General features: G+C 38.0%; 1 protein-coding gene across 1 annotated transcript in view; it reads left to right on the top strand.

The window, feature by feature from the left end:
• The window catches only part of LOC123010157, an 11,105-nt gene extending 6,643 nt beyond the window's left edge, over positions 1 to 4,462 (top strand). The window contains exon 3 of the mRNA XM_044406857.1: positions 4,376 to 4,462. Coding sequence (XP_044262792.1) covers positions 4,376 to 4,462 — 87 coding nt within the window. The remainder of the gene's footprint in view (positions 1 to 4,375) is intronic.
• Positions 4,463 to 11,501: the final 7,039 nt, after the last annotated feature.

The following is an 11,501-nucleotide window of genomic DNA, read 5'->3' on the forward strand; positions in this document are numbered from 1 at the left end:
TAATTACTTCAATTTATATACAAATTTTATGTACTTTTACTGATAACAGTGATAACTAATTATTTGTATTTATATTTATGTTCCCTTTGAACTCTAACATAACTCGCACACAGATTCCAGCCGCTCAGCAAAATAATGCATTTGCACGCGAAAAGATAAATAATTAAATTTTTGTTTAAAACAGGCAGAAATAGTAGTAGAACAGTTAATATATTAATACATTTTGTTGGGGAAATAACCACTTTAGGATTTTAAAGAACAGTTACATAAATTAGCCAAAATTAACAATTTTGATGATAATTAATCCACCCTGATTTCGACATAAACTGCATTCACATTAGAGTTATCACAAGGTTTTACGTTTAAACTCGAAAGCTTCATTCAATTTATGGAATTCATATAGTAACAATTTGTTGATTAGTTTAAATCCTTTTAAATTAATAAAATTATTTAAAATTTTCTCAAACGAATTGGTCGATTGGAATGGTTGTCTGAAATTTAGATTTTAAAAACCCAAGAGTCGCCGGTCAAGTGTTTATGCGTTGAAAATTACGCCCAAACCAAGTCTATTCGAAGAATATCAAATTTCACATTCGCACGTGTGGGTCATAAAGAATTTTAGCGAAATTATCACATTCTTGTTTAAACAAAGTCAGATCACAAAGCCATTATTTTAGAAAGAAGCGCAGAATTTTTCTGAACATTTTGATATAAAATTTAACCCTAATTTAAGCTGCGGCAATCGTAATTTTGATGTATAAATTATTTATTTAATTCAATAATTGTAAGCAAATCTGGCACGGTACGATTGCTGGCCATTTACTAACGTAGACATTAGAAGGAAAGTAGGTGGAAATTTCCTAAGGAAATACGTGGAAATTGCGAAAATGTTAAAATAGTACCGCTGTAGTACTGGGGGCGACATCTAACAGGGGGTAGTACGACAAAAATTACAGTTTTCTTAGGGCTTTCTTCCCTTTTACTTTCCGTAAAATTTAAACAAACAAAATTTGTTGTTGTTTTGCTAAACCACATTAAGTCCAATGAGCGTCAGGAAAAACCATAACAACCAATTTTGGAGTTTAATTTCTCTTTCAGGCAAATTGGTGTTGATTCGATATCGTTACTGTATTGTATTTTATTATCATAAGGGCTTAACAAATTGTATGTTTAATAATTTCGATATCACGAATCAAGAAAATTTTATAAATTTAAACAATTACGATTTAAATTAACTTTCGTTGATTTTAGAGCTTCCAGTTACGCTAGTGAATTAAATAAATTAATTTAGTGCTAGAAATAGTGAAAGAAATAGAGTAAATAATTTTGTTATAATTGTTCGCTTTAGTGATAGTTATTAATAAGTGTTGTTAAACCAAACTACAAAGTGCTAGTTTAACTTCGGATATCGGCGAGCCATCAGGAGGATTAAACTTTCTAGGTAGGCCTCGAAAGGGTTATATATTATTTTAATTAATTAATTTATGCAATAATTTCATTTAAGTTTCTTCAAGTAATTTAATCAATTACATTAACGTGATCTATCATTTACCGTGACCACAAATTTATTAAACCATTTTAAGTTCAAAAACTTTAAAATATAAATTTGATATTTTTTATTTTCTTTCTTTGATCTTGGAAATAAATAGTTAATACTTCCTAAAATCAAAAACAAATAATTTAATTTCTAGTATTTATTTAATTTCAATTTATTTATTTATTTTTTTGATTTGAGTGTAATCCTCAACCCTAAACCATTAAAACTTAACACATCAATCATTAACCTAAATCAAAGGGTTTCCAGCAATTTCTTCGTCTCAGATCAATCTAAAATTTCTTCATACAAAATTTGAAGGTAGAATAATTTGTTGAATATTAAATATAGGGTAGAGTAGGACAAATTTCTCTCTCGCGTCGTGCTAGGCGATGAAAGCAAAAGTATTTGTCTTTTGCGCAATTGCACCTGAAATTATAGACTGGTTTGTCGGCCATCTCCATGGGAAGGGTCGTGGTTCCCGGGGATCGTAGTTCTGAACAACTCTTTGTCAAAGCTCGTGGACGAAACATTTGTGGGAGAAATGACTTCAACGTTCATTCAGTTATGTTGCAAGGACTTGTATATCCGGGTTTTGTTCGGAAATTAGTATAGGTATTTAGGTACCTGACTTTTACCTGAGACGGTATTTCGGCACTAGGACGTAATAGTAAAAAAGCGATGCACTTATAAAGGCCGCGAGCATGTTATATTCCGACTCTGGTACAAGTGTAACTTAATAAACGCGATTAAATTCTTTCCTCGATAATATAGGTTCGGACAATATTAACTGAAGTATAGGTTAGATTTGTAATACGTAAATAGGGCTCCAATCATCAATCAGCTGTTTAAATTCATTAATTTTAAACCCCAATGAAACTGTGGTTACGTGTTTTACAAACTAAATTAAATATGAATGAACAATAATTTTAACACATGGCAAAATTGGATCAAACTTTCACAACTCTTTCTTTCTGTAATAAATGCTTCGACATATTTGTAAATAAATTACTTTTGTGGGAATTTGACTTTTAATTGCTTCTCCCGTGCGTTTTGACACTACTTTGAATCCGAATTTGTGTTACGACACAGAGATCTTTGAGAATAAACACAACGTAGGTAAGTGAAAATAACTATAAAATTTTCTAGACGAGCCAGATAAACTGAAATCAAAATAAAGGGGTAAAAGACGAATTCAAAATTAAATCTTCATCAAATTGCAACAATATCACAATCACGGTCTCACTACAATACTCTTAAGAAAAACTATCATCGTTATAATATTGCTCCCGTCCACTAGTCACACACGTGCCAATACTTCACTTTCTGCGTCCATATCAAGGGCAATGCTTTTTTTTTATCGTGGCCACTTTGCTTTCTATTGGGTTGTTTCCCTTAAGAATGGCTTTCTTATACTCGGGACACCGCTGGTTAATTATTCGCAGCAATGCTCCTTCTTCTTTCGTATTTCTCGACCTAATTATAGTCGGGGCTGAATCGTTTGAGATGGAGAACGGACTTCTTGCTACCATCGTAACTTTCTCATAGTGTTTCTCACCCCACTTCCTCTTTGCTAGATCTTTAAGGTCATCAAAGTTTCTTTCTTCTCCTATAATTAAAGCTTCATTTGTTTCTATCTCGGGCTCTGCGATTTCCACTGGGACCATCGCGTCTGCTGTTTCATTTGGCGTTTGTGTTTCAGCGTCTGTTTTCATGACAGACGAGTTAGCACTATCATTCTCCGTTGGTGTTACGGCATCTGTCTTTTCTATAGAGTGTAACAGTTTTATTTCGTTAAACTCTGTGACATACATCGTATAATAAACCAAATTTCATTTTTGCTGGTACGGGAGGCGCTTTGGAGTCCCGTAAATGCTTGGGCACTTAAACATCGTTGACGTAACATCTCCGTTCAACGAAAACAGACCAAAATATTAAACTTTGCTGTACCTGAACGATTTACGTTACCTGTTCCTGGTATTTAGTCTATAGTTTACTTCAATTTTCTCTTTTATTGCTAGCCCCAATTTTGGAGGGAGTTGGATCAGGCTTGTTTCTTCTCTGTTTTCCGAGTTAGTTGTGTTCTCTGGCTGTGAAGGGGCTAAAAGGAATGGGTAGCCCCGGAGCATTTCATACCGTCCCTCCGGAGAAGTCCGGGCATCTTCTCCGGGTAATTTTAGTGCTCATGTTCCTCTTGTGTTGTCGTACCGAGTTGTAGGGCGCCTCGGTACGGTTAAAGGCCCTCTTGTCCCTTTATGTGTTGTGCAAAATGTCTTAAGAGCACAAACCCTTTAACTTCCCCCTTCCTTTAATTAGAAAATTGTTCTTACTTACCTCCCTATTACCTAACTATCGGCTCAATATCGGTCTTTTCGCACAAAGCCACAATTTCAAAATGTAAACAAACTTAACCTCTTCACCTGTTGTAAAACGTCAATTTCGCATGCGGCTTCCAACAACTAAATGCGCGCTCTCAGAAGATCTTTGCGATGAATTCAAAATTTTTCATTTTCTTTTACATAGGCGGATATTGACCACGGTTCGCGCCACGAAGACGGGCAGGGACAAATCGTCTGACTTTCTAACAACCTTCCTTTTCTGCTGCGGTTCTCGTGGAGTACAGATGCTCCTGTGCTAATTAACGTGGAAATTCTACCTTATCTAATGTCGTATCTTTCCGGATCTCGGAACTACTGTCTTGTAAATTTCCGCATTGTAACGAACTTATAAGAACCGCATCACTTTCTTTCGTCGTCGCTCACAGGCTGGGGCCGAAATTGTCGATTGCGTTTCCAAATTCGTAACCATCGGTGAATCCAATAAGTCAACCCCTTTCTACAGCAAGTGGCTGATCCCGACTTGAAACCGTCAAGCCGTTACCCCAAAAGGGAGCACCTGGACCACGTGACCTCGCCTGATCGACGATAAGTACTCTCTTGTATCTCAAATACCGTTTTTTTTGACTCGGACGTTGCGCCCGTCGAGATTTATTAGTACCAACTTCTTCCCTTCATTTTTCGACAGTCTTATAAAAAAAAAATGAACTTCAATTATTTCTAATTCTTTCCAAAATTTATATAACCTTTTTTTGTTAATCAATTTATTATTAATTCTTTAATTTTATTGTTGTAATTTAAACTCATAAATTTAAGTTATATGTGAACATATCACAGCTGTGAAATGGCCTTTTAAATTGAATTCGTTTTTATTTTTTTACTATCGAATTCAGTTTAATTTAATTATGTTTTTTACAACCTGAATCGGATATTTATTTTCACCTTACAGTAATTTATTTATTTTTTATATTAAATTCTTCGTTTCTCTTCAAAGCCTTTCTTTTTTTATTCAGCATTCAGTAGCTAGCTGACAAAAAAAGCTACTTGGCGCCCATTGATAAACCCTACGACTCCGGCTCTCCTCCATCCTCTGAGCCCGGGGACGGTGTAAATCAATTTTACGTGACAAAAGTCAGCAGTCATCCTTCAACTTTTTCAAGTTTACCATAGCATATCGCAGATTTTTCATCTTATGCTTGATTTCCCTGCGTGTATTTGGAGTGTCCTCCACTAACACTTGCATTTCCTCCACTTGCCTAATTGCCTGGGCCATGGCTTTCTTAAAGGCCTCTGCCTTTTTAGTCTTTTCCTCCTGTTTGGCATTTCTTTGCTTTTTGGTTTTTGCCCTTTCGGACAAGAAAAGTGCCTCCTGTTTCCTTTCTAGTGTGGAGATTGACCTAGCTACCAAGATTTGCATTTCTGTGGTCTCTGTCTCAGGCGTTTGCTGCCTTTTCCTTTTCGACTGCGATTGTCCGGGCGGTGTCTCTCAGCTTTCGCAGACAGGCGCTCTTTGGGTTTGACTTTGGTCTTCTCCCCATGTAAATGCCCTTTGCCTTGTCTGAGGCGGGGTTCTCATAACCCTAGTCGACTTACTAAATACGGAACGTTCCTCCATATCCTCAATTGGTATTATGGGGGTACCTTGTTTTTCTAATCCTTGTCGTTCTGACTCCTCAGTCTTCGCGACAGTATCCTTTTTAGTTATTTCAGGATCCATACATTTCGATTTAATGGGCGAAATACAACGGGTCCGCCCCGGACTAACGCCCATTCCGGGGTATCCAAAATTCGTTCCTTTTCGCTAGGGGGTGGGGTTCTCCCCCACCCACGTCCGTCGCAGCCGACGCACGCTGCCCATGGGCGCTAGAAAGGGTAACCGACCACTGAGCTTTGGGATTTTTTAGAGAGGTTTTCTTCCTCGCGGGCCGGCCGGCCAAGGCAAGCCCCCCGGTCAGGATTTCTGGTGCACGTCCCCCGCTGCGCTCTCACGGGGTTGCTGCGCACACAGGTCCTGGTTACGGTATTAATCCTCTCAATAGCGCTAGAGAAAGGTGGCTAGGTCTTCTCCGATCATGCCCCCGCTCGCCTGTGGCCCGGCGGCCCCAGTCCAGCCATGTCTCTTGCCTTCAGGAGACCCTTTTTTCTCAGCAGCACCTGTAACATTCACCGCAAATTAGGTTATGTTACCTATTCTGTTTTCTCGGCCGGTGTACAACTACACCTGCCTACCTACCTGACCTGAGCCGACAGTTAGCTTCGTCACTCCCCTCAGGGTTTCCGGGTTTTATCCCGTCACCCAAGGATCACTGCAACTACTGAACCCTCCCGCCACGATAAGGCCTCGGCTCTTGGGGAGGGACCTGACCTGACCTGACCTGACCTGACCTTTTTTTTTGCACTTTGTGTAGGAGGAAAAATCTGCTTGCAGACTTGTGTGGGGTTTTCCAAACCTCGGTCTTCAGGTCTGACCCACTAAAAAACCTCCTCCGGGCTATGTTTTACGCCCCGATGCCGCCGGTAGAGTTGAGGAAGAAAGTGCTTCTTACCCCTTATTTAGAACCAACTGGGAAACCGCCTCGTGGCATTACTTCCATCTGGTTTAGGATTTATAGGTATTTGGTTGCTTCTATGTTTTAACTCCTTCTTTTTCCCTTTTGCTCTCCTCATTCTCCTTGATTTTCATTACATTCCTTGCAAATGTCAATGTGTTTGTCCAGTTTTCTTTGTTCGCTGTAGCTAACGGAATTAGTTGTTTCATCGTTACCTTTGAAAACAGTTGCGACTCCAACTCCCTCCTCTCCGACTCGTACCGCCTACAATCGAACAGAGTGTGTGCGGCGTCGTCGTCCACTCCGTCACAGAACCAGCAGTTTTTTGTATTTTCTTTTCCTATTCTGTTGAGATAATCCGAGAAACATCCATGATTGGTTAATAATTGGTTCATATAAAAATCTGGAACGCATCGGGCCTGTAGCCACGGCCGAATCTGGGGGATTAATTTCCGTGTAAAGGATTTCGAGCTATCCCATCTCTTTTGCCAAATCTGAATTGTTTTTTCCCTTTCCTCACTTCTTTTATCTCTGCCTTTTATAAGCAGGTTTTTTCTTTCTCGTATCAGGAGATCAATTGGGGCTCGCAAGCTATCACCTGTAGAGCATCCGTCGAAACCGTGCGGTAAGCGGACGCAATTCTTAGAATGATGGAGTTTGCCACGCCATTTAACATAATTTTTCTGGTATTACCCGCCCGGGTAGTGAGGCACGTCCTTAAGGATTTTTGTCCCCCCTACTTCTCCTACCCAACTCCCCGGTATCGCCGTCAGGCATTTCTTCAGGGAGAAGGGCTTGTCCTCTTTGGACATTCCTCCATTCCTTTTCACTACCAGATCATACTCGCTTAGGGGTTCCGAAACACCTTTCCAGCCGCCTCCTGCAGCCGATGTTCATCCCTCCATCACGGAATATGTCCACGTCAAAGGTCTACTGAGATAAGGAGTCTTCATCGCCCCTATCTCTCTCTCTTTCTTTTTCCATCTCTTTTGTTTTGAGAATTTCCTCTGCATATCTTTACACAGTTCTCCAGTACTCGTTATTCTCGAGCATCTTTTCAATCAAATTCTCGGGGGTGAGTGTGACACCCATGAGAACCTCAAGCCGTTGGCGAATGGTCTCCCATCTCGGGCATAATGAGTCGTTAGTTATCTCTATAAGCTCCTCTTCATCTCTTGCAACAACTACAAGTGCCAGATCGTCTGCAAAAGCTGCAATCGAAGTTGGTGGTAGGCACCCTGGAACACAGAAAAGTGTTAAAAAAAATTATCTATAAAAATTTCGAAGTTATGAGGGTTTAAAGTTTACACTTTGACTCTATTTCTGTTGGAAAAATGATTTTCCAAGTTTTTTTGCTATAGGCTTGTTTCGTGCCGTCATGACACCCGTTGCCAAGTTGTCGTCATAATAACCGTTGTCAAGCCGTTACCAAGTTGGAAAATCAAGTGGTTCGTCATCGTCAAGCGTTTGTTGTAACAACGACTGGGCAGCGTCTTTTCGCAAGCTTGTTGTTAGAATCATCTTCGTATTGTTAGAACCATCTTCGTGAATCATCTTCGTATTGTTAGAACCATCTTCGTGGTAAAACGACTGTGTAGCGTCGTTTGGAAGCTTGTTGTTAGAACTATCTTCGTTGTCATCATCCTTCAACTACCATCGACATTCGACTCCCCACCGGGCATAGAAGCCTGACCGTCCCCAGCCTTTAGACTCTCCGCCAGCAACCGGAACCAAGGCACAGTACCGTCCCCATTTGCGTTTAATTTTGGCTTTAATTTCGTGTTGTAATTATTGTTTGTTATCTAATATATTACTTACCACGTGGTCCTTCGTAATTTTGTTCCGACGAATAAGGCCACAAGCCGGCCTATCTATAGGAGCAAACAAGGCTATTAAAAGAGGAAACAAGGAAGCTGTATCCTAAATTGTAACTCTGTTCAATGTTTGTGGCTTTTATCGGCAAAATTTGTCCCTTTACTAAATAATTGTAAAAAAACATATACAAGATCATCAGTATCATTAAATAGATATAAAAAATGTCAACTAAAAAAATAAATGTCAAAATTTTTTGACAGAAAATATTTTTTTTTACATTTTTTTCATGTTCCTGGTATTTTACCTTACTTGATTTCGAAATTTCGAAAACTTATCTTTTTCTGATCTAAAAAATATATATTTGTAACAGAATATTTTTTTTATAACTATACTTAAAAAATGAAATACATATTTTGTTTGATAATAGGTGGACATGGAAAAACTATTTCACTCCAAATGTGTAAATAATAATCAATAAGAGTTTTGTGAACTGTAAAATAGATGAAAAAATGGATAAAATTATAAAAATTAAAAAAATACAAAACGGTAGAAGCATTGAACAAATATGCGAGCGCTTCAGAACAAAATTATTACATATTTTTAAAAAATCCAAAAATAGGAAACACAAATGTGTCAACAGTCAACACAATTAGAAAAAACATTTTTTTGTTGATCTAATGGAGGTAGGATAACGTTCCACATAGACGGAATTTGGGTATTCGAATAGACATATCGTCATTTTTTGTGTCACATAAAATATATTTTATTGAAGAATTAAAGCGGCTTTTTTACAACACTCTATGTATCACTAGAGGTTGCAATGGTAATGTTAGCTTGTTTATAAACAAAGAAATGTTATTAGTCGCCAATAAGTTGATTTACAATTTATTTTGCATTTTTTTTATTACTTAGTACTTTGAAAACTCTTTCATTAGTGACACTGGTTGAATATAATATAGTTTAAATTCTTTTAGTTGAAGATGCAACATTTTTTCATAGCCAACTGCGAACAAAAATCAAAGATAATTTTTTGCTAAAAATGTATTATAATAATTTGTTACAAATATATATTTTTTAGATCAGAAAAAAATAAGCTTTTCGAAATTGCCACAGCCGCCTATGGTTTCCATTTAAAAAAATACAAGTTTATCTTATTACGGCTAAACTAATAACTGAAAAAAATTGTTAACTACATTATTAAATTCCTCGTAAAAAATGTCTTTATTTCAAATCAGTATCTTTTATAACAACGAAGATATGAATTTTTTTAGATTTCGCCAAAATGTCAACTTTTGTCTGTAAGTCGAAAACAAAAGACGATAGCGGGATGCGGTTTTAACCAATGTTATTTTCTCAAAAAATGAGCCCCAGAATGTATTACTCGTTTTTAGCTAAACCTCTAAGTTTCGGAGATTCCCTATTCGGACATCCAAAATGCAGCACCCTGTATATTAAAGGTCAACAACAAAATACTCAAGAGAGGTGCAATATCGGAAGAATGGAAAAAAGCAAAACTGGTGCTTATCGAAAAACAGAAGAAAAATACGTATAGACCAATATGCCTCCTCAGCGTAGTAAGTAAATTATTTGAGCAGCTCTTGTCAATCAAAATAAAAAAAGAAATGGAACAAAACGAACTAGCGAAGAACCAATTTGGATTTAGAGCAGAAAAATCTACAGTGGATGCAGTCAAAGTAATATGAGAAAAGGCACAAGAACTTAACAAAAAAGCTTACAGGCACAGGAAAATAAGTGCTCTAGTAACTGTAGATGTACAAAATGCATTCAACACGGCTTCATGGGACATCATAATTAAAGAAGTCAAAGAAAAGAATCTCTCGCCATACATACAGCGGATGATTCTAAACTACCTAAAAGATAGGAAATTGTTAATAGGACAAGCGACGGAACTCAAAATCACAAGGGGAATGCCGCAGGAGGACCACTGCTGTGGAACATATATTATGACAAAATACTAAGGAAGTCAATCTACTCGGATACAACGAGGGTTATATTCGCAGACGATTTAACGCTGGAGGTTATAGCTAAAGAGAGAAAGGAACTAGAAAGGAAAATAAACGAGAACTAAAAGATATCTCGAATCGAATGGAAGAACGCAATCTAAAAATAGCGCCTCAAAAGACGGAGGCGGTTGTGACTAAGAGAAGAAGAAAAGTGAAAACGATAGAAATCGAAGTGGAAGGAATAAAGATTGAATCCAAAGAATGCATCAAATACCTTGGTGTTATGATGGGCAGGAACTTAAATAATGAGGAACATCTAAAGTACGCCGCAAAAAAAGCAGAGAGAGCAGTAGGAGAATTAGCAAGGATAACAACTAACCTGGGAGTACTATCTGACACCAAAAAAAGAATACTATACGCTGTAGTGCAGTCGATTTTACTATATGCGGCACCAATCTGGACCGAAGACCTAGAAAATAAAAGTAGTTATAGAGACATAGTACTGAGAGTCGAAAGAAGAATGAACATAAAAATATGTATTGCCTACCGCACCGTATCGACGGAAGCCCTAGAGGTAATAGCAAGAGTAATTTCTATGGACCTAGTTGCCAAGGAAAGACTGCTAATACATAATAAATCCAAAGACAAGAGAGAAGCGAGGAAGTACACTATGGAAAGGTGGCAAGAGAGATGGGATAACAGCAAAAATGGCAGGTGGAGCTATAAACTTATACCAAATGTTGTCGAGTGGTATGAAAAGAAACATTTAGAAGCAAAGTACTACATGACACAGATACTGAGTGGTCACGGCTGCTTTCAAAGCTACCTACATAGAATAAAGAAAGGTGATTCGGAAGATTGTGTATACTGCGGCGGCAGGGACGACGTAGAACACACTCTACTAAAATGCCCACGATGGCACAAAATAAGGTACGAGACGGAAAAGCTACTAGTGATGAATATTACAATAAATAACCTGATACCAACTATGCTAGAAGATGAAAATAAATGGAAAATGAGAAACAAAGCCACTCATGAAATAATGCATTCAAAATGCGCCGAAGAAAGGGAAAGAGAAAAAGAAAGGAAATTAAAGTAGCCAAGAGCGGGTGAGACATAGGCAGTATATCCGGATGACATACCATATTGGCAGTTCCTGGGTAGTACTGATAGCCACAAGAGGGGTTTTAGTGGGTAAGACCGTCTCGAACACCACGATGGAGTCCCACACTCCTCTGCGCGTCGAACCTTGAGTAGGGGGTGCATAAAGCATTTCCCCTCCACTAAAAAAAAGGTCTTTTCC

This window comes from Tribolium madens, unplaced genomic scaffold (genome assembly GCF_015345945.1).
Source record: "Tribolium madens isolate multiple individuals breed KSU strain unplaced genomic scaffold, Tmad_KSU_1.1 Scaffold_7;HRSCAF=85;Tcas5.2_LG10, whole genome shotgun sequence".
NCBI classification, from domain to species: Eukaryota; Metazoa; Arthropoda; class Insecta; order Coleoptera; family Tenebrionidae; genus Tribolium; species Tribolium madens.